Source organism: Chamaea fasciata, unplaced genomic scaffold, assembly GCF_029207755.1.
Source record: "Chamaea fasciata isolate MVZ Bird 193981 ecotype frontalis unplaced genomic scaffold, bChaFas1.0.hap1 SCAF_2, whole genome shotgun sequence".
Taxonomy (NCBI): domain Eukaryota; kingdom Metazoa; phylum Chordata; class Aves; order Passeriformes; family Sylviidae; genus Chamaea; species Chamaea fasciata.
The window spans coordinates 37429128-37455835 of record NW_027094087.1 but is presented as its reverse complement, the minus strand read 5'-3'; the positions used below and the strand labels follow the sequence as shown (position 1 = coordinate 37455835).

At 39.8% G+C, this 26708-nt stretch overlaps 2 protein-coding genes across 3 annotated transcripts; one reads left to right on the top strand and one right to left on the bottom strand.

Annotated features, from left to right (window-relative positions):
- Nucleotides 1-4153: 4153 nt before the first annotated feature.
- ANKRD49 (ankyrin repeat domain 49) lies at nucleotides 4154-6378 on the bottom strand. Its single transcript, XM_066175702.1, has 3 exons — nucleotides 6316-6378; nucleotides 5554-5824; nucleotides 4154-5106 (listed from the first exon to the last, which is right to left on the bottom strand). The coding sequence occupies exons 2-3, from the start codon at nucleotides 5809-5811 to the stop codon at nucleotides 4648-4650; spliced, it is 717 nt and encodes a 238-aa protein (XP_066031799.1). The 5' UTR covers nucleotides 5812-5824; nucleotides 6316-6378; the 3' UTR covers nucleotides 4154-4647.
- A 61-nt stretch (nucleotides 6379-6439) lies between these two features.
- MRE11 (MRE11 homolog, double strand break repair nuclease) lies at nucleotides 6440-26356 on the top strand. Of its 2 annotated transcripts, XM_066175700.1 has the most exons (19): nucleotides 6440-6632; nucleotides 7138-7270; nucleotides 9640-9800; nucleotides 10395-10482; nucleotides 11397-11538; nucleotides 12980-13094; nucleotides 14073-14258; nucleotides 14725-14896; nucleotides 15611-15691; nucleotides 16241-16367; nucleotides 18161-18261; nucleotides 19385-19558; nucleotides 20707-20769; nucleotides 21751-21967; nucleotides 22896-22979; nucleotides 23964-24019; nucleotides 24481-24551; nucleotides 24927-25005; nucleotides 25994-26356. In XM_066175700.1, the coding sequence occupies exons 1-19, from the start codon at nucleotides 6613-6615 to the stop codon at nucleotides 26036-26038; spliced, it is 2115 nt and encodes a 704-aa protein (XP_066031797.1). In that variant the 5' UTR covers nucleotides 6440-6612; the 3' UTR covers nucleotides 26039-26356. The 2 variants fall into 2 exon arrangements, with proteins under 2 accessions (XP_066031797.1, XP_066031798.1); XM_066175701.1 differs by lacking the exon at nucleotides 6440-6632 and having other exon boundaries at nucleotides 7198-7270; nucleotides 9659-9800.
- The last annotated feature ends 352 nt before the right edge of the window (nucleotides 26357-26708 follow it).

Below are 26708 nucleotides of genomic sequence, written 5' to 3'. Positions count from 1 at the left end.
GTTTAAAGAGAGTTAGGTTAGGTGAGAATGTGGGTACACACTAAGCTAAAATCTATAAAGAACAGGTCTGCTCCACAAAAGCCACACTCTACAGACCGTAAAGAGAGAAACACATTTCCCAGAGCACAGCTGACCATTGCAGGCAAATACAAAAATGCCTGGAAGGATACTTAGATCAAGCTCTTTTCAGGAGGTGTGCTGGAGGAGTGCTTTTCCAAATGATTGAGTTTCTTAATGCTGGATGCTAAGAACAGTAAGGTTCATAATGAACATGAAACTAACACATACCATCTATCAGTGGGAACCAAGTGATTATTCCACAAAATAGATGTGGAACCTTTACAAAAGGTTTCAGAATATGAAATAAGGTGACTCAACACGGCAGTCCTGAACAGATTTCTTCTGTAAGGATTTCAAAGTCTGTTGCCTACTTACTAAAAGAAGAGATGGATTAGCTTTGCAGAAAGATGCCCTGCAACTTTAAAATGAGGTATTATAGTGAAAGTTTCTTATTGACTCTTACTTTTCATTCTTGCATGTCTTGAGTAGAACTGAGGCTTTAAAAGTAAATCATTGCTGTTCTGCGACACTGGTTTCAGGCTTCTAATGGAGAAATTGTTCTTCACATTCCAAACTCCTTTCAGAGCCACTGTTAACAATCTGGCAAAATAATAGCTTTATAACTGATTACTTCAGTTTGTTCTAGAATTAATATAAAACTACACAATAATATTCTTCCATAGTTAATGAAAAGAGATTGACATCTTCAGAGAGCAATTCAGATTGCTAAAGGTACAATGACGCTCTCTACTGTTTATAGACAGTAAAGGACTCTTAGAACTACTCAGGCACCTAAAAAAAAAAGCTCAACCCAAACCAAAAATTAACCAAACAAAAGACCAAACCCATCACCATCAAAACAAAATTAAAAGCCAATTTATTTGGGGGAAAGGTTACAATTTACTGGCCATCTAATTTATCTTAAACAATACACTTTAGTATTCTAAACTGTGTAAATCAGTAACAATCCATCCTGACAACTGTTGTCGATCAGAGCCCAGGCCACTTAGTAAACATCTCTAATTGTCTAAACAGCTGAAAAAGGAATTGAGCACTCACTGAATAATCTGAACACCAGCATCTATATTTATCGTATTTATAATTTATCATTGTTATGGTATTCTTATAACATTATGCTGTACATACAATTTCTGTACATAGCTTTCTATATATTCATATTATACATTCCTATAACAAATATTTGTGTAGTGTTTCTCTATTGTCTTCAGTACTTTAAGCCTTTGTAACATACATTTCTTTGGGACACTCCTCAAAAGTCATGAGAACATATAAGGTAGCATCCATTTATTCAACCAGACTGAAATATTCCAGACAATTTTGATCCATTGGCAGAGGGGTACAGAAAAAATAGTTGTGTTCAGCTCTTAGTAACATTAGACACATGAGCAGATTGACCAGACCAGTGTTAACATCTGCAACTCACCTCTGTGTTCAGGACCCCTTTTCAATCAACAGGAAAAGAACAGGCACTTTTAGAGCATGACACATGCAATGACAGGTGTCTAGGACAAGTCAAAAGAATGTCCAAAGTGCGGTTTTTTCTTACTACACACAAAGGCTACCTAAGCCAGTCATTTGCAGGTGTGTGCTGTAATTCACTACAGAGCCTAATCACAGTAATAAGAATTACAGGCTGAAATGGTCTTTACATCTGCTGGGTACTGATCACATCACCTAATTTAGGTACATTTCTGTCTATGAATCCAACTGTTTTAAATTCATTTTGAGTGGGTTTAGGAATGGGTCTCAATCCTACACAAAAAAAACCAGTATTCTAATAACTACAGCATTTCTCTCAAAGAAAAAGGTAACAAAACCTCCTTACTGCTTGGCAATTGTTTCTGATTTATTAAACTGATATATCATATGGAGTTACCTGTGTTCTCCCTGGTCTCATAATTTCTGACAAAAAAAAAAGAGAAAAAAGTAATAAAGACCATATGCAATTCTGCTGTTTCTAAATGTTCTGTGCATAATCACATGAATGTTCTGTAATGCTGCCATAGTTCCTCAAAACAATCACTTCTCCTGACAAACGCTTGCCGTTTGCTCATAAAGAGGATTACCTGCAGCTGGATGTTTAACATTGCATTCTTCTTCCTGAAAATGAAAGTGCTCCTCCAGTATTTCTTTAACTCTTCTAGGTGGCTCAACATATACACATTTCTGCCCTGTTAGTAAAATACATTACAAAACAACCAGTTATTATAAATCCCCTGAATGCTGATGTACTTTGCTGAATGCAATTATCAAGTTACGCTACTGTGCATCCATCTTCAATACACTGTGAACCCAATCATTTGCAAATATATAATAGTGTTCAGCCAGGCCCTACTACCCAGCACTGAGCAATTCCTCAGCACAGGAGGATGGTACAGGACAGGACCCTGGTGGGTACAGCCAGACGGGGTGTGCTGGCAGCCAAAGCCACTCCAGGGCCACTCGAAGAGATGGCCACCGTGCCTCCCCATGACAGACATGCCAAGGCAGGGGCAGGGCCGTAGATAGAGAGGCATCCTAGAAGATGTCCTCGCTGCAGGAAGTCTCCAAGGAGCTGAAGAGGGATGCGGACACCCCACGGCAGCAGCGCCAGCACCTGCCGCGGAGCTGGGGGACATCAGTGAGGAGTCGCGGGGACCGGCCGGGCTGCCGACGGGACACCGCGGGGCGGGCCCCGAGCTGGGGCGGGGTGGCCGGGGACGGCCGTGCTCACGGAGGTGCTGGCCGCGGGCACCGCTGCCCGGCTCCCCGGCCGCCGCGGACACCAGCCGGCCCGCCGCCCTCACGGCCGCCGCGCCCGGGCGGTGGTGCCGGGCTGTCGCCCCGGGGTCGCCAGGCTGCCCGGCGGGCGGGCCCGCCCCGGCGGGGCTGCGCCTCGGCGGCCGCCGGCTCCCGAGGCACCGAGGCGGCTCCCGAGGCAGGGGGCGGCTAAGCCGCCAGCTCCAGGGACAGCAGGCCCTGGCCGCCGCTTGGGGCACGGCGTGGGGGACGGCTCTGGGTGTCAGTGACAGCTACTCCTTTGTGTCACTCAGCGTGGCCGCGGGAGCGGGGCAAGCGCATCACAAACTCTGTAGCGCTGCGGGCTGCCACCACGGGCCTGCCCTGCGGAGGGATGCCTTGTCATCCTCGCCCGAGGCAGTGCCGGACTGAGGGGAAGAACGACAGGGTCCAGTTTAACTGATGTGTATCTACTGCTACTCAAAAGTGCTAGTTTGGTCATAAAACGAGGCATCTTCAAACACTGCTCATTGGACTGAAGTGGCCTTGTAATCCACGTCTCTATTATTCCTTGATACATTTCAAGGTATATTCATCTTCTCCCACGGATGTCCTGAAACCAAACTTTCAAAAATAATAAACATTAAAATCGTGTTACACCATTCATATTTCAGAAGCTTCCATTTTCCAACAGAAAGCGCTGAACATTACACACTGCTTCTAAAAGGTGGGTGACCAAGGCACTCTCCACAACAGCTTGATCGGAGCAACAAATGTGGGCGGACAAACCCCAACCCTGCTGCTACTGCCATGATTGTGCTGCAGATGTTAGTGGAAGGAGCTTGGGATCACTAAGGCATCTGCATGGGACAGTGAAGTGTTCACTACAGCTCTCGTAGTGACAGTACTTCAGCACTGACATTCAATTTTCAGTTCGTTTAACACAGAAGAGACTTCCTCCACTTCTAAATTACAGATGGTATAGTTGAAGCTGAAAATCATACTGCATGCCCTTACCATAGGGAAATTTTAGTGTACTAACTCAAGACTGCCAGAAAAATACTAATTACCTGTAACTAAATCAGACACAACAGTATGTTGGCTGTTTATCTTGACATGGTTGTGGCTTATTTTTTCCAACTAATGCCATATTCTTGACATTAAATCTTTATGCAACTTAACTGCAAGGGAAAAGTAAACAGGATCTTGATGGAAGGTCACTTCCTTGAAAAGCACCAGGAAAAAAATAAACCAAAACTACTTTCTCATCCTATGAATAATGTGTTTGATTTATGAACAGGCAATTGCATTGATAAACAGGCTTTCAATTAAAAATGTGACAAAATACTTTGGGTTAAATATTTTATTTTATAATAAGCCTTACATTTAAGTTCTTTAAACATTTTGTGTATCACCCAAATAAGTTACATTCATTCTGAGCTTTCATGCAGTTTTAAAAAATTTAAAATTTCTCAAAAAATAATTTTCAAGTGAGCTGTAATAAACTCTGCATAACCAAGCCAGAATTTTTTCACATCAAGTAAATATTCCAGTTTTCCCTCCTGCTTTGACAATACGGACAACTTACAAAGGCGTCTCCAAATCTGCACTAATTAAAAGAGAAACTCACAGAAATTACTGAGACTTTCTGACTACCTTGACTAACAGCAGTAATGCTTCAAAGTACAAGCGTGACTACTGAGCTGCGCTGCAGGAAATGACATTTTTGCCTGAGGAAAATACTGAAGTATCTTACATTAGAACCTCGTTGCAAAGAGACAGACCACCACCGATGGGCATGCAGAACACTAACAAGAAAGAGGCAGAAAATCTCACATTCACAAGTTTTTATGGGGACACAGCATTTATGCAGTCTTCTACTATCTCAAAAAGGTAGTGATATATATCAGTCCTCCTTGCTATGTCAAGGGCAGTTTCATCCAAGTTGTTTTTCAAGTCTGGCTTCACATAGCGATTCATGAGGAGGAGCTCAAGGGTTTCCCTGCTGTTTTTGTTCCCCGCAGCAATGTGCAGGGGTGTCAGCAGACCATTTGTCTGCGCGTTGATGTCTGCACCCTGCTGAAGCAGGAACGCGGCCACCCTGGTGTTGTTCCACTTGCAGGCGCTGTGCAGGGGCGTCCAGCCGTCCACGGTCTGCGCGTGAACGTCGGCCCCGTGGGCCACCAACTCGTGTGCAACATCCAAGTGCCCGCTGTAGGCAGCTCGATGGAGAGGAGTGTATTGATCTTCATCACGAGCGTTCACTGGAGCCAGCTTTTCCGTCAGGAGCCTCCTCACAGTACTCAGCTGTTTAAAGAAAACAGGGAACTTCACGTGATTCTAGGAAACAAGATGTATGGCTTTGATGGTCCTGAAGTTTAACGGAAAAGCAATTTCTGTCAGTGTCAAAAGCACTTATAAAATCTCAGATACATCCTCTCCACCCCAGTTACAAGACTTATTTGCCATGAAGAGCCTAGCATGCTTTTAGTTTATAGAAGTTAAAGAAAGTGCTGTTACTGGAACTTTGAACTGGAATGAAATCTTTTTCTAAAAGGAAATGGACTCAGAGATGTTTTAGAGTGTATGGGCTACAAAGGGGGATGTTTTACTGTGGCTTGCAAAATCAGATCAAAGCAGCTCAGAGAAAGAAGGAAAAGTATAGGTACATTTCTGTTCATGGATGTGACGACAGACATGAGCTCAAAATAACATTCCTGTAAATTATAAATGTGAACAGAGCAAGTGCTTTACCCGATTGTTTTCAGCTGCCCAGAGTAGCAATTTCTCTGGATGTTTTTCCATTTTCTTCTCTTGCATTTCGTACCATTCCTCCGTTCTTTCTTGTTCATCATCGTCATCATCAGACTGTCCTGACCAACAGCTCTGAGTTCCTACAGGAATCAAATGCCTGTGCGTCTCCAGCAGTTCAAGTTGGTTGAAATGCTCTGTGAAGTCTTCAAATAGCTCGCTGTCATCATCGTCTTCATCAGCTTGTTTGTCTTTATTCATTTTCAATCAGCATCTGTGAGCAGCAATGTACAACAATATTTATACTGACTGTAACTGTTATCGATGCACTGTCAATAAAACTATCTGATGGAAAATGCGGATGTCAACAAACAGCAAAACTCAGTGATCCTCCGCTAACCCGGGCTTTGCCAGCTCTGCCAGAGCTCACAGATAATATCCACGCTAGAAAAGCACCGCGTTACCGCGATCCCCGACCCGCACCACCTTCAGACTGCAGCGCAACACTGCGCGGGGGTCTGCTGAGAGCACTCGAAACGCTGCTCACTTTACTAACAAAGGGTCTGGAGAGCAGCCCGGACTCTGGGGCAGAGTCTCTGCTCCGCCCCAACAGCCCGGCCCGGCCCGCAGCACCGGCCCCGCTCCCCTCCGCGGGGCCCACATCACCCCGCGCAGGCCCCACCGGCCCGCAGGAGGCCGGCCGCTGGCCGCCCGCCCCGCGGGTCTCCATCCGCCCCGGCCGCCCCGCTCGCCCCGTTCCGGTACCTGCGGCCCCAGCGCCGCCGGGGGCTGCGGGCGGGGCGGGCCCGGCGAGCGCTTCCGGGCCGCGCGGCCGCGGACGTGACGGAACGGGCCGGGCCGGGGGCGGTGCTCGGCCCGAGCCGCGGCGGGAGCGGGGATGGAGCGGGACAGCCATCGTGCGGTGTGATCGCCCCTCGCCGTGCCCCCTGCCCTGGCCCACCGCCTGCTTTGGTCTCTTGCGCTTCGCGTACGGTCTGTGAAGAGAGAGGCTGACTCCCTGCGCTGTGCCAGAGCCTTCCCGTGAGGAACCTCGGCACGAGGATGAGCGCCATCAACTCACAGTAAGCTCCCGTTGTCTGCAGCTCCCTGCAGCCCTGACACATCAGCCAGCAAGTGTTTTGTGTGTCTGGGACGAGTTAAGAAGAGCTGGGATCATCAGTTGTGTTTTTCCTCTGGTCCTTATGATCACCATGCTTGCCTTCATGCACGTATAGATTACCATTGCAAAGGGAGAATTAGACTGTTTAACAAGTATTTTTAAAAACAAAAAACATACAAAGGGTTCTTTCGCTTTTAATTAGGTACTTCAGAGGGGTGATTGCAGCCCTTTACTGGAGCAGAGTAACTGGGATAAACAGATCTTCCAACTGGCTGGTTTGGCGATGTGCTGTTTGCGATACAAGTAGTGAAATATTTTGAGACTCCTACAGGACTGATACTCGGTAGAGTTTTATGGCAAATCTCCATGTTTTGTGACTTTGGACAGATAAGCTTAACTTAGTAAAGTCTGTGTAGAAATTCCCTATGTGTAATGCTCTCTGACACAATTTTTCCTGTCTTATTTAGGGATGGTGAAGATACCTTTAAAATACTGGTTGCTACTGATATTCATCTTGGTTATTTGGAGAAGGATCCAGTGCGTGGAAATGATACGTTTGTAACTTTTAATGAAATTCTGGACCACGCTCAAAAAAATGAAGTAAGTGCTGCTTTTTTGGAGTGTAAAGGACTGAGACTGTTGAAAATATGGTCCAACCTGCCAGAAGCTGTAAAACTTAGTCCTGGTACACCCTCTAGTAATACCAAACCAAGTGGCTGAACTATTTGCTGCTTTCAGTTTCATTTCTGATTTAGTAAAGAGAATTCCTATTTCTTTGTGAGAGCGTTCTTACTGAATCATGACTTTGGTTGCATTAGCAGTGTTTTTGGGTTGCCTGCACCAGTTTCAGTGGTATCTAGAGAGAGTTTGTCACTGCAAGGAGGAAAAACAATTGAGGAGAGCAAGAGTAGTGATATACAGTGTTCTGACAAATCAGTAGAGATTTTTTAGAAGCTTTTGCAGTGTTTTGCAGTGCTGAGTCGCTGAAGTGAACGGTTCTGGTGCTGAGCAGCTCCAGCATCTGCACAATCGGCAGCAGAATCCTGTACTGGGGTGGACAGAGGGGATTCCTGATCTGGAGCAACGTCAGGGGAGCTGAGAGCCCCCAGGAGCCCACAGTGGCTGATGGGACCTGGATGGGGTCAGGAGCAGTGACAGCCAAGAACTGCCCCCACACCTGTAAAAGAAGCTCCTGGGGAGTGGCAGCAAGCACGAGCTCCTCCAACACGGCAAACAGGCGTGCCATGGCATGCCTTTTTGTGCAGGAACGGCACTTGAGCCCTGCCAGCTCCACCAGGGAGCGGTGGTGTCTGTCTGGCAGAAAGCCATGGCCTTTCTCTGCATCCACCACAGTGACACAGCTGCCGAGACAGAGCTCCCTATCCAGACATAGCTCCAGTTGAGGAGTATCAGGGAATGTGTATGAGAGAGAGAGACTACGGGAATCACACCCTGCTTTCCTTGGGGTAGGCCTGACAGGCAGACAGGACACATGATCCAGGGGATTCCTATCCACACTCCCTCTGGATGAACTCACTGAATTAAGGGACAGGGGGCAATGGCAACAAGTTCCTGTCCAGAGCCGCAGGTGCATCTCCTCCATGACTGTCCCACATCCCCACGTGCCCTGGCATAGCAGGTGTGAGGCTCTGCAAGGGGAACTGAACAAGGACAGTGGTTCATCTAGCATAGAGGTGATGCTGAGGTTGTTGCCTGTGCCCAATATCAAAGCTCCTTCCATGAAGAAAAAAAGATGGGTTGTTATAAGAGACCCCCTTCTGATGGGAACAGAAACCCCAATATGCAGACTGGCTCCACTTCTTAGGGAAGTCTGCTGCATCCCCAGGGCCTGAGTTGGTTGACAGCAGCTGAACATGATCCAGGGTGTGCCCAGGTGGCCAAGAAGGCCAGTGGCATCCTGGTCTGGATCAGCCATGGTGTGGCCAGCAGGAGCAGGGCAGTGACCGTCCCCCTGTACTGGGCACTGCTGAGGCCACACCTCAAATCCTGTGTTCAGTTCTGGGCCCCTCACTGCAGGAAAGACATTGAGGGGCTGGAGCATGTCGAGAGAAGGGCAGTGGAGCTGGGTGGGGAAAGGTCTGGAGCACAAGTCTGTTGAGGGGTGGCTGAAAGGAGGGTGTAGCCAGGTGGGAGTTGATCTCTTCTCCAAAGCAACAAACGGTTGGACTAGAGTAAATGGCCTGAAGTTGCACCAGAAGAGATTTAGACTGGATATTAGGAAAGATTTCTTCCCTGAAAAGGTTGTCAAGCACTGAAACAGTCTGCCCAGAAAAGTGGTGGAATCACCATCCCTGGAGGTATTTAAAAGATGTATGTGGCACTTAGGGACATGGTTTCATGTTGGGCTTGGCAGTGCTGGGTTAATGCCTGGGCTTGATGATGTTAGAGCTCCAACCTAAACAATTCTGATTCCATTTTTAAGGACTGGATGTTTATCAGTCAGATTCTTTGTAATTTTGATGAGGTTTTTTCCTAATTCTTTTCCAAAAGCTAAATATATGCAATATATGCAGAAACTGCAACTTGTGCCTTGTCAAAATGATGTGGTGATAGCTACTGGTTTCTTTGCACTAGGTAGTGCAGCACTGAGAAAATAGTGTAGCTTTTCATGCCTGTCAAAAAATGTTCAGGAGCCAATTTGGAGACCCTTATTACAATAGTACATTAATCCTTTCTTTGCCATTATCAGTTGTTTTCTCCTATAGCTCTTTATAAATGGGTCTTTTTGGGTTTGATTTTGTTTTAATTAATAATTTGATTACTTTTTTTAATAAGGAAGTTAAATATTGTTTCTGTTACTACTAATTCCTTTTACCTAGAAGTGTACTTCCTCATATTTGAGGAAGTATGTGGAACCCCCTAGAAGAAATAATTTAAACAATTTGCCTAGAAGTCTTTCAAGGTAATACAAAATGTATTAAAATAATAAAGCTTTTTGTTACATACAGGTGGACTTTGTTTTATTAGGTGGGGACCTTTTTCATGACAACAAACCCTCCAGAAAAACAATACACTCTTGTTTGGAGTCACTAAGAAAATACTGCATGGGTGATCGTCCTGTTCAGTTTGAAATTTTGAGTGATCAGGCAGTTAATTTTCATTACAGCAAGTAAGTATATTCCTGTAAATTATCATGTAAGGCTTGGTTTGTGTATTGGGTGAGTGTGTTGTGATTTTTATTTCATATCCCCCATGACTGGAACCTGGAATTTTTAGGTGTGTGTGGGACAGTTTACAGGATAAGTTCACCTGTCAACTAAGTCTGTAAAGGAAAGCGTACAATATTTTGAGAAGCTTCTGAATGTGCTGTGGCTTTTGATATATTTATGTAATGTATAGTTTCCATTTTGCAAGTACAATTCAAGTAAACCAATTCAGTTGTTTTGGTAAAACCAGCAGAGTTCCTTGTGTGTAAACAAAGGTTGCACAGCCTAATCCACCACTACTACACAATTTTTTTGTACAATTCTTTTCATGGCTTGTTCTAAAAAAATAGGTTTCTTGTGCTACCCTATTCCCCATGGAAAATGCCATTCCAGACCATGAGTAAGAATCTTCTTATGCTTAGGCTTAGGCTTATTCGTAATCACTTCATTCTGATTTGTACCACATCTATTTGTGATGAAGTTCATTTGAAGAGAATATTGAGAATCCTACATAAATTTGCAGATATAGTTTAACTTCTTTTTCTCTTTTTGTTCAGGTTTCCTTGGGTGAATTATCAGGATGAAAATCTCAACATTTCTATCCCAGTTTTTAGTATTCATGGCAATCATGATGATCCCACGGGGGTAATTATTGCCATAATTGTACTGTTGACAAATACATAGAAATAGAAACTTGTATAGAAATACAGTTCTGGGAGATCACACTAGTTTTAGTCAGTTGCTCCACTCTTTGTGTAAGTATTTTGTGTATCTTTAGGAATTCTCTTAATAAGTGACAACAAGTTAAGTATCAGTGTGACATTAAAAAGCAAATGGAAAAAAGTTAAGAGATCCATATGAACTGTGTTTAACTTCTTAATTTATGTAGGTTCTTGTCACTGAGAACAGAATCACTTTTCATGCCAAGAAGTGGCAGTCTTTCAGAAAGATCCTCAAACATTCCATTTGTGGAGACTGAAATCTTTTTTCTTAAAGAAGGAAAATTTTGATATTTTGATATGTGCATATATAATTGGTCTGCATCATGCATTTCCAAAGAGGATAATCTAATAATAGTGGAATGGTAGCTTAAAAACAAGCTACTAAAAGTAAGCAGGAAAAGGATGTTCAGAATGCATTAAAATGCATGTGTTGAATTAATAATTTTCCATTTTATATCAAATAGCAGTTTATAATGGAGATGCGTGTTTTAGCAGCAGTTTAACTTTTTTAAGTTTAACTTAGTTACCTTAACCAGATAATTTTTGTAGTAGTTTAGAAACTGGCTGGTTTGAATGGTGTTTTCGTGGTTTTGTTTTTCTGAATGATTTAATGTTTAATTTCATATTGTTCAAATGAAGTATGACTTGTAAGGAAAAGGGATTTGCTTCTGTCCTCTAGAGTACTAGCAAAACCCCTAATATGTGTTATGGGGCTTTTCAACTGCAGAAGTTACTTAAGGAAAGATATTCTCTCTTACTTTTGAACCTTTCATTTAGACATGAAACACTTAATGTTCTATTCAAAATTTTGTATTTGTTTCTTAATATTTGTTGTAGGCAGATGCACTGTGTGCATTGGATATTTTAAGCTGTGCAGGACTGCTGAATCACTTTGGACGTTCAACTTCCGTGGAGAAAATAGATATTAGTCCCATTTTATTGCGTAAAGGCAGAACAAAAATTGCTCTGTATGGCTTGGGTAGGTATTTGTCTGCCAGACTGTGACTAGACTGTTCATGTATTACTGAAATTTAATAGGTCTAAATAAAGTTGGAACAAACATGAAAGGCTGCAACAAACATGAAGGTCTAGGTGATTCTAAATTAAAGCATATCAATTCTGTGACAGTGTCAGGTTTTTCCTCCTGTTTTGTGTCACTGGCTGACAGGGGTTTTTTTGCTCATTTAGATAAATCTTCCTAAACTTGTTTTTTGTACTGTTATTGGTGTTAAATGAACCCTGCTTAAGTTAACCATAGTGCCAGTGTATCAAGTCAGGCCAATCGCACTCTTAAATTCCCTCTGTTGTGTATTAAGTTTATTTCATCCTACTTAGGCAAAACTTAAACACCCTGTGTTCATGTGCCATTTTGGTTATATTTAAAAACATAAGCTGTCTGAGCAGAAGTCTAATGTCTTATGTGTTTATCTGAAGTGGTTCAAATGTGACCTTGGCCATGGGTAATTTCAGCTTCTTTAAAGAAACTTAAGAGTTTCATGCTTTAAAGTGGTTCTGTGATAAGTTTTCAACTTCAGGTTTGTTGCTTTGCATTTTCTTCACTGAATTCCCCTCTACCCTCACTTCTTATTTAGAATGGTTATTTTTGACTGCTTTCTGTCTAGAGAAGGTAAGTATTAAGATGTTATTTTTTCATATTTCTTTTTTTTGTCCAGTCATGAGTGCTTAAACACATAATTCCTAGCAACTTTTGTAGCTCTAAATTAAGTCCTAGCTAGCCATGATTTTATGTGTTTAATGAGATACTTTGAAAGCTTGCTAGATGTTTGAAAGGTTAGTAGTAGGTGGAATGTTCTAATATCAAAAGATAAAAGTTTTCAATGCCAAAGTTGTTACTAGGAAATGCAACAACTTTCTCAAGTACCAGTGTTGCTGCATGCAGGTGTTCATTATGTGTTTCTTTGTGTTTGTGCCAGAATTATTTATTTCTTATTGACTTTCTCTGATTCAGAGAGCATTTGTTCTTATGCAAAATATGGGCATTCCATATGGGATTTGTTGATATCTATCATGAGCCTGGATAAGGATTTGGGTTTGGTTTTTTTTCCTAGTTAAAACATCAAGGAAATAATCTGTGGCTTCCAGGGATGGGACATGCACAACTTTCTTGGGCAGGCTATTCCAGTGCCTCACTACCCTTACAGTAAAGAACTTCATCATAATATCCAGCCTAAATCTGTCCTCTTTCAGTTTAAAGCCGTTCTCCTGTCCCATCACTGCTTTCCCTTCTGAAAAGTCCCTCTCCAACTTTCTTGTAAGACCACTTTGGGTACTGAAAGGCTGCTGTATTTTTGTTCCTCATGGTTTTTTTTAAGAGAATTGCTAGAAAAATGCAACGATGTATTTCATTTTCAGACTTATTTACCACACAGTTTTTTTTCTTTTTCGTTTGTCCACTTCAGGAGCTATTCCAGATGAGAGGTTGTATCGTATGTTTGTCAATAAGCAAGTAACCATGCTGAGACCAAAAGAAGATGAAGATAGTTGGTTTAACTTGTTTGTGATTCATCAAAATAGGTAACAGTACTGAATGAATTACAGCAAATTACTGTGTTACTTCATTAAAATGCCTGGAAAAGGATAGGTGAGCAAGCCAGCTGTTTTAGTTCATGGTTATTGTGAGTAGCTGGTTTCTCAAGATTTTTACAAGTGAAAACACTATTTTACAGCTCTTTTTGGAGAAGAACTGTAAAGGAAACGGTTTGAAATAAATGAGTTAGGGAAGTTGGGAGATCTCTTCCCAAACTTTTATAGTCAGAGTCATTAATATATGCATATAATTAAGTCCTTTCTGCTTATTAGAGCTTGGAGAACACCAAACTTCTTATTGTATTTTTTATCCTTGTTTGAACCACAGTCCAGTTCCCTTGCACTGCTGTGCTTTACAGGTAGGTAACATGTTCTGTCTGCCTACAGGCTTCTCCAGCAGTTGTAGTAGGAGCAGGCAGAGTTCTTTTCCAAATACTTTCTTCTGATTTTTTCCTGAAGAAAAGGGCAATCCTCATGCTCAAATACAGCTCATATTACCCTATGTACTGATTTCTGTCCTGTAGACAGATGGAACTCACTCCCCCATCTCCCTTGTCTTCCAGAGAGGGATTGGGGATGGCATGTTCCATGTCTGTTTAATTCAGTGGGTTTTACCCCACCATTTAAAAACAAGAAACAACAAAAACTGGTTGCCATGAGATGCTATAAAAGCATTCATTTAGAAAAAAGCCAGAAGTCTTACAAGCTAAGTAAGAATAAAAGGGAGATCCAAATAAAAGGAGGGGAGCAGAAAACAGTGAGCTATGTAAAAAAGTGAGCTATGTAAGTTGCCCTTTTGTTTAACCAAACACTATACAACCGTGGAAGGAATAAACGTGAAGATGACCTGACATGTACATCTGATATTACTGCTGGAGTTCCTGTATCATTTTAAATCACACTGATGTTTTTCTCCTTCTTCACTCTCCCCTTGCCCATCCATTATTCTTCTCTTCTCTTGAACAGGAGCAAACATGGAGCTACCAACTACATCCCAGAGCAGTTTTTAGATGACTTTATTAATCTTGTTGTGTGGGGTCATGAACATGAGTGCAAAATAGCTCCATTCCAAAATGAGCAGCAACGTTTCTACGTTTCTCAGCCAGGAAGTTCAGTGGTGACATCTCTGTCCCCTGGAGAAGCCGTGAAGAAGTGCGTGAGCTTTTCTTTTTGCTCTTGTTTATTCCCTTGTCTGTCATGCCTCAGGTGTTCTCTTGAGAACAGAAAAATACTTGTGTCCTGTATGAAAAGACTTATATTACTGTGTGGATTGGCTTCAGGGTGTGACATAATAAGCAAAGTGGATGGAATGAGTACCTGGTGTAGCTTTTGCTTTGCTTATAATTTAATGTAACATTTGAAGCAAATGGAACTTAGCTATGAGGAGTTATGTATTAATAAATTGGAATACAAGGAACTGAGTGCAGGTGCTTGTATATGGAACAAACACAATCTAAATATAATAAAATGGAAATTTTTCAGGGCCAACCCTGAAGTACAGATCTTCCTATAGCTTTTGAAAATTTTCCCTGAAAAGTAAACATTAATTTGAAAACAAATCTTTATACCAAAGTTCTCTTTAAGTTTATTTTCTAGTAAGTTACCTTTCTCCTTCTAGACACATTGGTTTGCTGCATGTTAAAGGGAAAAAAATGAAAATGGAGAAGATTGCTCTAGAGACAGTGCGAACTTTCCATATAGAGGATATTGTTCTAGCTGATCATCCAGATCTTTTTAATCCTGACAATCCTAATGTTACTCAGGCAATACAGGCATTCTGCATGGAAAAGGTAACTTGTGATGCTAACAGTTTATGGATAGCAGTGTATGGACAGGGGATGGGAACTGTGACTAGTTTTGAGACTGGAAGATGAGAAATCTTGGGTCTTGCCGCATATTATGACAGAGTGTTTCCATAGGAAGCTAATTCCATGACATTCCCTCTGCAGCCTTTGCTTCCAGATTCCTTGCTTGGGATGACCTATTAAAGTAAGCTGGAACTGCTTGTTGGGCATCCATATTATCTTTTTACAAAAGTTTGCACCTAAGAGTTGGGCAGTGTTGGATGTGCACTTTAGAACCAGTATAAATACAGTGACCTAAACCCTGAGAGCTCAGCTATGCAGTCTGAAATAGCAGAAGTAACTATTATTATTATTATTAATTGCTTAGTTCTAAGGTTTGTATGGCTCTTTCTGCTTTTCCGTGGAATTAGAAGTTTAGCAAAGCATAGTGGCAATAAAATATGAGAGATCAGTGGTGTAGATACTGCTGGACTACACTGTATCTGGAGGATAAGCCTTCCATTGTCATGTTTTTCTCAGTCATTCTTAATGGCTTTTGGCTGCGTACTGGTACATATGTGTTCAGGAATAAGAGCACACTCTATAGTGATTTATTTTGATAGCTCCCCTTGCAGCTGGATGTATTTTAAGGTATACTTGAAATGTTGAGGCATCTGTAAGAGAACAAAGTGGAACTGAATTTGTAATTCTCCTTCACAGGTGGAATTGATGCTGGACACTGCAGAAAGAGAACGCTTGGGAAATCCCCGCCAGCCAGAGAAGCCGATCATAAGATTAAGAGTAAGAAATTGTTCAGCTTGGATTGCTTTGTTTTTAAAGGTCACTGAGAAAAGTTTCAAAGCAAAGTCATGCTTTTTGTTTAAGCACATAATATATAAAATTTTTTGCTGTGTACAGGCAAATATGAATTGCCTACCATACTTCTGTTTACCTGTGTAACCAGTACTCTGAGGTAAAGCATGAGATTGATCAAAAATGTACTTCACTGCTGTTCTGAGTAAGGGCATCAAAAATGGCTATTTCCTGTGAAGTTTTTTGGGTCATATTATCCTGTGTGCATTCCTAACCCAATTGGAAGCTGCTGTGAAGGCTAGTAAATGAAACAAATTAAGAACTAATTATAAATATGAGCTATTATTAGCTATTCTATTAATGTTATTATTAGCTGTTATTAGCCATTAACTTTTCTGCATAGTAAGGCATTAATTTTAGGTTGACTTATTTCTTGCTATTAATTTTTTCCTTTGAAGCATAGCAAATTTGTCTTGAATTGTGTGGCTTCTCCATTTCTGTTTGGTTCGTATTTAAATTTACCCTTTCCTCACTTAGGTTGATTATGCAGGTGGCTTTGAACCATTCAACGTCCATCGTTTCAGCCAGAAGTACATGCATAGAGTGGCCAACCCAAAAGACATCATACACTTTTTCAGGCATCGTGAACAAAAAGAGAAAAAAGGTGATTATGAAAGAAGGAATCATTGGCTTGCCTTTGTTTTCATTCCTCTGCCTGTATTTTGTTGCTCAGCACTTGCAAAGGCTTGGTGTCTACCATCTAATGTGTTATAGGAGGAGTAAAGATGCATTCTTAGTTAAGTGTATATATTGCACAATTATTTCTTTTCTATTTCTGGGTTTGTCCAAAATTCTGATAATCAACACCACATCTTCTGACAGTTACTCATAAACAGTTTCATTTTCTTTTGGCCTCAGACCTTACTGAGTTGCTTATAGTAATCCATATAGCCCCATGCCAGACTGAGTTACTCTGTGGTTCTGTGATAATTACCATGAAAGGCATTAAGTGGCTCACTCTTGAGACTTTTTAGAATAAGACAATTTGGTTTGAACACTCTGAAGGAAAAGAGAGGGGTATAGTGCTTTTTGCCTTTATATTTTAATTTTATTTTGTAGTAGTTCATTTGTTCATACCCAAAATAGTAACGAAGGGTATGGGCTTAAGAGATATTCATATATTTTTTTAAAAAGGTCCAGATGTAGGATAGCATTTTGTTTGCCCTAATTAATCATGCGTATGAGATGCTCTTGGCTTGTCTCTTCCTGGTATATTTCTATTCAAATATTTGGGCCAGACCAATAATAGTTGTAAGTATTGCAGCATTTCTCACTGTTGCCTAGAATTTTTAATACATGGTTAATAGATATTGTCCAAACACTGGATTTGTAATAGTTGCTAATGAAGATTCAGCTTGTACAAGAACACAGCTCATGAAGATTCAGCTTGTGCAGGAACATAATGTGCTAAATAACTCTTTCTTGTTTGCATTAGTGCATTGTAAGTGCATTGTCCAGTTCCAGTGACAGTTTTAATGAATACTATCAGTTCTATGAAGTTCTAAACATGGTTCCTTGAATAAAAACTGTTTTTAGTGAGGTGTTTTTAAAATTACACTGTATTGATCTTGGTTATTTTGCCTTGGTTTCCTTTTTTGTAGTTGTGTAATCTCATTGACATTTTCAGAATACACAGTAGCTATCACATCTGCCACCATGTTTCACTAATTTACTTTTCCTATTTAATGGGCATGTCAGCTTCAGGAAGGGAATATAAAAGTACTGCTATGGCTTTTGCATTGCTATATTAGACAGACTCTAATACAAGGGAAGTGGCTAATGAAACACTCCAAGTTTTCATTAAATGTGCACATTGCGGTTCAGTACAGGTGATGTTAGGACTTCAGGAATTCAGTCTATAGTCTAAAGCAGTCTACAGTCACTTTATGTTATTTGTGTGGTATGTGCTAACCTAGCATGGTTATCCATCCCTCTCATCCTTCTGCCATTCCTACATTGCTGCCTGAGAAGGGGGGATGAGCTATGAGCATTTTCTAATAAAAATCAGTCAGTGAGCTGTGGAGGAAAGTCTCTTTACTAGTAAATGGGTTACTTATAAAAACTTTTGTATTTCGATGGCTCCTATGATTTTCTTCTATTTGTGATTTTCTAGAGTTCAGTTATAATAACCCTCAGAACAGAGTATTCAATACATAATTCCGGACGTATGTTAGTTATAACTCTTTTTATCTGCTAGAGGGGGAGTTGTCTGCACAATTATTATGTTTCTCCATGTTTCCAATGAATAGACTCTAAAAAGAACAAAAAGCTGTACATATAAAAGGGACCACAGTTCTTAGGAGGCCTGCATTAACCTTTTTTCCTGCTACTGTCAGTGGGATAGTAAAAATTAAAAGCTGTTAATGTGGACAATGCCACTGTGCTTTTCTGTTCTAGGCATTGATCTTAATTTTGGAAAATTGATTAGCAGACCTGCTGAAGGAATGACATTGAGGGTGGAAGATCTTGTAAAGCAGTATTTCCAGACAGCAGAGAAGGTATTTTTCTACCTTTTATAATTTCCCTTTTTAATGTCATATGATTTTTTTTTTTTTTGCTTTCTTAATGGAAACCCTGAAAAGACTCTAACATTCACCAAGAAGTGTATTCATATCCCACAAAACTGTCTGAGAATTATCACATGCAGTGTGCGTCTTAGGTGAACAAGTAACTTTGTGTATAAGTTGTGTAGGTGTGTGAACACACACTGGTTTGAGAGCATGACAGCTCTTCCTGCGAACTTGCAGTGTGTGCCCTGTACTAAGTGATGTGTCATGTAATATACTCCACTACAGGAGGAAAATGTGAGGCAGCCTGTGAGGGAAGAGCTGCCTTCATTTATTCTAAGGCCAGTGTGAGACTGTAATATTTACTATTACCAGCTGACTTAGAGTGACTTGTTACTTTGCAGCATATCCTCAGATGTAGTGCACTTCCACATTTTATTTAAAGCAGAGCAAGGAGAAGGAAGAGACACCCCTGATAATTTGCTTTCTTCCCGCCCTGCTGTTAAATCTGGTATATTTCCCTTTCCCAACACCAGTGCAGTAACATCTAAGACATAAAAGAGTAATCAGTGAGCCAGGTACACAAATGCTTGATGTAGTCGATCAAGCATAACTTGCAGAAGCTATTTCAGTTGTAGAAAGTCTTTAGAGCAAGAATTCTTCAGGTAAAGATCCTTTGAATTACAGCATCCTGCCTAACCTTAGACACATGCTAGGTGTCAGTATTAGGACAGCATAAATCATGTTCCTTTATTATACTTATTTTATTTAAACATTTTATTTTATAATAGCTACAAAGTTTATTCCTCTGGGCAGCATTATTTCCTGAAAGGTTTTATTTTAGGTATTACGAGTATTGCATTTTTTTTACTGCTCATAAAGCCTTTTGCTTTATCTAGATTGAAAAATACTCTGTAAAGTTGGTCTGTCATGCTAGTAACAAGAGAGTTGTAACATTTGCTTATTGCTGTGCTTTTCTCTGATTTAAACATTCAGTGCACATTGCTGTTTGTGCAACCAACTTAATGTAATATTTATCTGAGACAGCTGGAATATTGCTTGCTTTCTCTAGGGGCAGTTGCTTCTTAACAAATTATTTTTCCCGATTCTAAAGAAAGTACAGCTTTCGCTTCTAACTGAAAGAGGAATGGGAGAAGCAGTGCAAGAGTTTGTGGACAAAGAGGAGAAAGATGCCATAGAGGAGCTGGTGAAATTTCAACTAGAAAAAACGCAGAGGTTTCTCAAGGAGCGTCACACTGATGCAGAGGAAGAAAAAATAGATGAGGAGGTAATATTCTGTTAATGTTGATTCCCCAAGAGAAGTTAAGACAGTAGAAAAATCAGTGCTCACACATAGTTTCATAGATTTGCCTGTGTGTGGAGCATCTGCAACACTTGCCTCTAGTTGTTTGCTGCAATTAGTAAATGAATAATTAATTAATGATGAAGTTTCAAATATTTCTAACATGATTTCAAAACTTGTACTGAAAATGGGATTTAGGGTGCACACACTTTCATAGAAAAAAAATCTGTAATACATGTAGAACTACATATTTACCACTATTGTGAGAAAGATGGTAGGTAAAATCTCTTCATAGCTTTTTCATATTGGCTTAGGAAAGAATACCAGAACAGGACAAGCATAAAGAAAATTTATCCTTCAGGTGCTCTACCTGCTTCTAACTCCCTGCAGCTCAGCTCTGTCTCCCAGAGACAGGCCTGGTTTATGTTTATTGAGAAACCCTTGAAAGACATTTTTGTCAACTTGTTGAGCTTCCACATGGGCCCATGTATTTATTCAGCTCTAATATTCAACATTGTAGAAGAAGATGTTCTGCAGCTTATCCGTGCACTGTTTGAAGAATAATTTGGTGAGGAAGGAAGGCTACACCTACCTGTTTTCTTACTGATTGTTTTAATTCATGAGGAGTTGAAAGAGATCATGAACAATTAGTGCCTGCAGGCTTTCTGTGACACTTTAAGGTGTTTTTTTGTTGTTGTTTGTTTAGAACTAATATCTTCTTTCTGTCGTGCCTCAGATCTTTTCCCATATTTGTCAAGTTGAGCTTCCTTAGTTGAACGTGTACTACAACATTGTGTCTTCTCATAATAGTTATTTTCTGTCTTGCTTCTTCACCTCTACCTCTTTTTCCCGTTATTCATATTTCTCTCCTTCTCTTAAACACAGTGTCTCCATCATGTCCTAAGCTTTCTTCCTCCCCAGTGATGCAGCTCCAGTTACTAAAAGAACATGAGAGTCTTAAACCATAGGACAGCATGAAAGGGCCCTAAACAACCTGTTCAGTTATTCTTGGACTCTTCCCTTCTCACATGAGCTTGACTTAATGATTCAGTGATTAAAGCTTCACACTTAGTGTATTTTGATTAATGTATGACATGAACTGTTATTTTGACAGGAACTGTTTTTTTATTCAGGTGCGAAAATTCAGGGAGAGTAGAAAAAAGAATACCGAAGAAGAAGATAAGGAAGTCCGTGAGGTAATTATTCTGAATTTTAAACATAGACTGAAAAGTGGAGTCCTGACTTCTGCATATAAATGCAGTCGTTTAGCAATGCTTCAGTAATAGTTCAGCATTGTCCTTGCTAAAAAGTGCTTTTCAGACTTTAAAGCTTAGTAAGTCTGTTTTAAATCTTTGTTAGGATAATATGTATCTAAGCTACTGCTCAATTTGGCTTTTGAGGTTTCTTTTCTTGTACAAATATGTGAACCTGAATGTTCATTATTTCTTGCTTTTAACTGAGGTTAGACCAAGCAGGTGACTTTCAAAGGTCTTTCAGCTTCAGCTCTTCGTGATCTCATCACCAGTGGTCATGTGGATGGACTATACTGGGTGGTATTACTGGAACAAATGGGGAGTATTGGTAAACCCTTAGGTACTGTGTCCTTATCACAATCTTAAATCTTAGATCTCCCACATACTCATACTTTGATTGCATATGTATTTCCTAAGAAAAATGCCAGCTACTGATAGCATGGGTGCTCCTTTGTCTTTGCAAGTTATGTGGGACTGGAATGAAATTTTGAGATAAAGGGCAGCTGGGATGAGATTCAGTTCTCCTAATCTGGGATATCATCATCTGAGCAAGTTGTCTTAAGCATCCGCTGTCATCAATAAAGTTCAAGTCAGCAGAGCCCATAGGGTGCTTCCTCTGAGCAGACACAGGATGACCTGAGCTGTTCACCAAACTTCACCGAGAATGTGTCACATTACCGAGCTCCATTCTGTTATCAGATCTTAGCTAACTACTTTATATGTACACATCCAGTTAAATAAGTATTTCCACAGATGTCCTCACCTTCCATAACACTGGATTTGTGTCTTCTAAGCCTCACTGATTTAGAGTTACACGTTTTTATTTATAGTTATGTTATATATTTATTGTACATAACTAGGACTTAACAATGGTGTGTTTCATGATTTAAGATTCTTGTTCCTGTAATTACTGTTCCATTTCAGGCAATGATCAGGGCCAGAGCCAACCGATCTGAGGGTGAAGTCCTGGTTGCAGCCTCCAGTGATGAAGATTCCATGGATGTGGATATGATAGGCACTAGTAATCCAAGTGATGGCCTTTCTTCAACACTCAGTCGAGGAAGGGGTCGGGCAAGAGGCAGGGCAAGAGGTGCAAGAGGACAGAATTCAACAGCAAGAGGTTCATCTCGAAGAGGGAGAGGTAAGAAAACCTTGGCAGTCTTTGTACTGCAGTTCCTGACTTTTTTTTCTTTAAAAGGTGACTCTCTTTTGCTTCCATCAAGTGGAAATTTGCTGCTTAAGAACTGCTGGAAAAAAAAAAATCTCTTCTCAAATATTTGTGGTATCCTATTACATGCAATTGACTGCCTTACAAGGCTGAAGTCGTGACTTTTGCTGTGATTAAAAGGAAAATATTGTGCTTCCCAGCTGTGGAAGCATCGTATACTCCTAAAAGTATGCATTATTGGGAAGGTCTGTGCAATGAAGTGTGTGGATAGACCTTTGTCACTGCTAAAGGTAATGCATTTGATCATTGTAAAGTGGAAATATAGATTGTCTCTATCCTGATGTAATTTACAAAAGACTTTAATGTTTCTAGTGAATGAAAAAAATGGGTAGTGTTTCTTAAGCAAAAAGCATTAAATACCTCCTGGACTGAGTGTGATTGTACACTTTACCGTGGTAGTGGTACTTCCATTATAGATGTACTTTCACCGTGTGTATATATGTGTGTGTGTATATATATATTTATATAAATAAATAACTCCTTTTGAGTTGTCTCAGTAACATGCCCAAATGTCTGAGATCAGATTGAGTTGAAACAAAGGCTGTCATATTGGGTGTGATTTGGTTAGTGCTTTTAAACAATTTCTGTGAGCCTGTGCTCCAACACTGTTGTGATCCCATCAGGGTAGAGCTCTGCGTGTTAAGAGGTTGTGTCTGTGGACCTTTGAATACTTGACCCAGAGCAGTTCTTCTGCATGTAAGGAGGGCTTTAATTCAAGGAGAAAGTGAGGAGTAAAGAGGATTGTAGATTTTTTCGAGTGACTCCCCACTCAATAATGATAGACTAAAGAGGAAAAAAAAAACTGCTGAACAGATTTGCATTTTCTTTGTTATCTCTGCAGGAACCACTAGCCAAGAGTCAACTTCTGGCAGCAGATCCTACAAACCTGTAACTGTGCCTGGCAAGAATATGTCTATAATAGATGGTAGGCCTGTGATCTGTCTGTTACTCTAATCTGCTCTGCTGATGAAGTACTTTAATTGCCTTTTATTCTATTAGTCCATTTCAGCTGTGAGAGATTCTTTCAGCACTAATAAAATAGAATAACTAACAGTGATGAGAGAAAGAAAAAAGAAAAGGAAAAAAAAAGTGATATTCTTCTGTCATGGGGTAAAATGAAATGTGTTAGGAACTGCTGGCTAGAACTGCAAACAGGAAACGTATTACATAATGCAGTTTCTTAAGGAATAAGCATAGAAAGAATGTGACTTTACATTTTAGATAGAATATTCTTCAGGGGATATAAAGTTAAATTTGACTGATACTTCTAAGTTAGTAAGCTTTAATGCAAATCCATTTAGCATTACATTGTAGCAAGTTTTGGAGATGCCAGTTTTTACTAGAGAAGAAAACCTTGTCTTTAAGATGCCTACATATGTGACAGTAGCTCTTCCTTGCTGTAGAGGGAAGGCGCTGAGGAAACAGCATAGGTAATCTGAAAATTAAAGAAAAAAATACCACTCACTCATCTGCACATAAATCCCCCACAAAATACCCCTAGGTAGACTGAATTTTAAATTTATCAGCAAATTACCTTAATTTTAAATTGGTCAGCAAATGACCTGAAATATTGCAGAGAAATTAATTTTAGCAAATGCGTTCATATTTAACCTGTTAGATGTAGAGGAATTTCAGTTACAGTTTCAGTATTTTTCCCATCCTCTTAACCAATGTTACTGATGGTTTTTCAGCCAGACTGGGAAGCATCTGCAGCTCCATAGATGGTTGTATGTTATATCCATGGGTTTCCAGAATTAAATTATGTTTTGGGTTGGTTTGTTTGTTTGTTTCACAGGGTGTTTTGTGGTGGAAATGCATTTTAGGCAGATCTTAAATAAAAAGAACTATATAATGGTGTTTGCATTTAATTGTGCGAGCTTTTAAAAGTATTACATGTGTTTTATTCCAGCCTTTAGGTCTTCAAAAACAGACCACTCTTTAAATTCGTTCCAGTCTTACTCTGAGGTAAACACCTTGTTGTATGAGTGAAGCTGTGCTGTCTTTTACTGTTGATTTGAAAAATAAATACACAGTCAAAACATTAGCCTGAATCAGCAGGTATTCGCAAACTATCAGTTCCAGCATTTAGTTTCTACATATTAATCTAGACCTTTTCTATCCTTTTTTGCTATGGTGTTTATGTGAGAAAAGCCATGTTTTATTTGTGACCGTAGTCTAAGATAGGAGGTGTATATACATGAGTGTTTTGATGGGTTCTACAGGGTCAAAGATGTGAAGAATAAACTTGTGCTGTATTTGCAAATTTGTGCAATTCTAGAGCCCTCTCAAGTGTATATTATTCTAAGTAAATAGGTGTGCAGTTGGAAAAAAACCCAGAGGTTCTGTGCTATAGTACTGACACATTATGTACTCTCTCCGTAAGGATAAATTCTGTGGAAAAACTTTATTAATTTATTTTTTTTCAGGATATTATAGATGCTGATTCTGATGCAGAAGATACTTCTTTTGTTCCTCCTTCTTCCAAAGTAAATCAAAGGTCAGTGTTTGCTTCATGAATGCAATGTGTGCCTTATTTCTGACTGGTAATCAACTGAGTCCAAGAATCTGATTGACTACCAGATTTTTAGGAAAGTCATAACACTGCTTAGAGAATTTATATAAATTGTTACTTGCTAAAATGGGTTATCTTTCTATAACAGAAAAGATTAGATTACTGATTGAGGTAAACTTGATCAGAGCTTTAGTATTAATACATTGTTATAAGAATTCGTATTGTTCTACTTACTGTTATGTCTATTTATTTTTACCTTGTGTATTGGTGGTCCAACTCTAAGTTAAAGGGGAAGTTGTTGGAATGTCTGATGACTAAGAACATGCTGATGCCATTTTTTTTCTCTTTGTATGTTTCAAGGTTGCCAACTGTATCTTCAGTTAGTAAAAGAAGCTCACAAAGCCAAGCATCTAGAGGAGTTGATTTTGAGTCAGATGAGGTATGGTATATAGTTTAAAACAGTACTACTATTTTTTCAATTTTATTTCTTGTAAGTTTCTATAGCTCACTGTTTTACAGCTATTTGAGTAAAGCATTTCAGAGTGAAATTGAATTTATTCTTTTTTTCACTAACAGGGTGAGATTATTGCAACCAACTTTGATTAGACTACCTGCATAATTATCGAAAATAAGTCTAGAAGGGACCTCAGAAAAATATGCAATCCTTTTTCCTTTCAGTTTTTAATCAGTGAATTGTCATTACTGAAATGTGGACCTGGAATTGGCTGGGAGAGAAAGTAATTATAATCTCTTCTAATGCTTAGCTCTATCCTTTCATTTAGTTATATATTTTATTCTTGTAAAAAGGAAGATTTTTTTTTTTCATTTCAAAATGGCTCTTTTCCAGGGCATTTTATTGTTGCAAATTATCTAAGTACACTTTTTTAAAAATTTAAAACACTGTCTTCAGGTCTAATATGTCTGTTCATGCTCTATATCTTTGAACTGATAGGAAATAGTTTCTTCCACAATTAAACAACTAGAAGTCTTTTACACAGTTTTGCGCTGAATAGAAGACACATTATTCTGTCAAGCACTGTGCAGTTTGTTTTCACAGTCTGTATGCATGGTCAGAATCCTTAAGTGTCAGGTGATGGCTACTTAAGGGAAAACACTACATTTCTTGTCCCTTCTCCCCAGTGTGCTATCTCTCCTTGTACCTGAAATAAAAACATACATGTTTGCTTGAATATGCAAAAAGAAACAGTATTTTTGATTCATACAAATATCAGTAAATTATGATGTGCAATGTGTACATCGACATAATTTTACTGAGGTATGTGCTTGTCATTTACAACTGAAATAGAGATTGTTCCTTATTTCAAAGTAGCTGTTCTGGTCATACTGACATAAACCATTCTTTGCACATATGTCACATGGCCTTTCTAAGTCAGTAAATTACTTATGTATCTCTTTGCAAATTGCAGGATGATCCATTCATGAGCCCCGCAACGTCAAGAAGAACTAAGTGATTTCTGGCTCACCATGCAAGAGAGACTGTGGAAGTTTCTGAAGAAAATGGAAAGCAGTTTACAAGACTCTCTCTATGTGATATTTCTCTGTAAATGATGGCTTACCTTCCATTTTCACTTCTGTTGGTTTGGGTTTGTTGTTTGTTTTTTTTTTTAGCAGCACCAAAGTTGGTATAATGTCTGTTACGTTGCTTGATGCACTAGGCTAGAAGGTCTCATATTCTAAAGTACTGCCTGAAAGTGCAAGTTCTTTCTAAAACTCTGAAACTGTTTTCTTTTTGGGATGATAATAAAGATAGTTATATCTTTTATAGAAAACTCCATCTCTTTGGTTTGAATGTTGCAGAGAAGTAAATTTATAGCAGTCTGCAGGTGTGAATATGGACACAGTCTCAGCACAGTGGAGCTTGTACTTACTTGTAATTTGCTGTGCATACGGTTGGAAACTCTGAATTCAGAGTCCCAGTCGTACACAAGAATACAGTTTTCAGTATTGAAGCTGTAAAATGTCTTAATGATTTCAACTCTACCAAGAGAACTTAAACCCAGTATTGCACTGTTATTCAACATCATAGTATGTAGGAATGAATTCAGCTCTGTAATTCAAGAAGTACAAAAGAGGACTCTGTATTTTGATATTATACACATCTTAGGAAAAGATTCTAGCTGA

Excerpts from the sequence above, each read along its gene's own strand:
- ANKRD49 (XM_066175702.1), bottom strand. The coding sequence starts at position 5,811 with ATGAATAAAGACAAACAAGCTGATGAAGACGATGATGACAGCGAGCTA. Across the intron at positions 5,107-5,553 it reads GGGCAGCTGAAAACAATCGG|CTGAGTACTGTGAGGAGGCT; the intron begins GTAAAGCACTTG and ends TTCTTTAAACAG.
- MRE11 (XM_066175700.1), top strand. The coding sequence starts at position 6,613 with ATGAGCGCCATCAACTCACA. Across the intron at positions 18,262-19,384 it reads ATTTCCAGACAGCAGAGAAG|AAAGTACAGCTTTCGCTTCT; the intron begins GTATTTTTCTAC and ends CCGATTCTAAAG. Across the intron at positions 21,968-22,895 it reads TTCATCTCGAAGAGGGAGAG|GAACCACTAGCCAAGAGTCA; the intron begins GTAAGAAAACCT and ends TTATCTCTGCAG.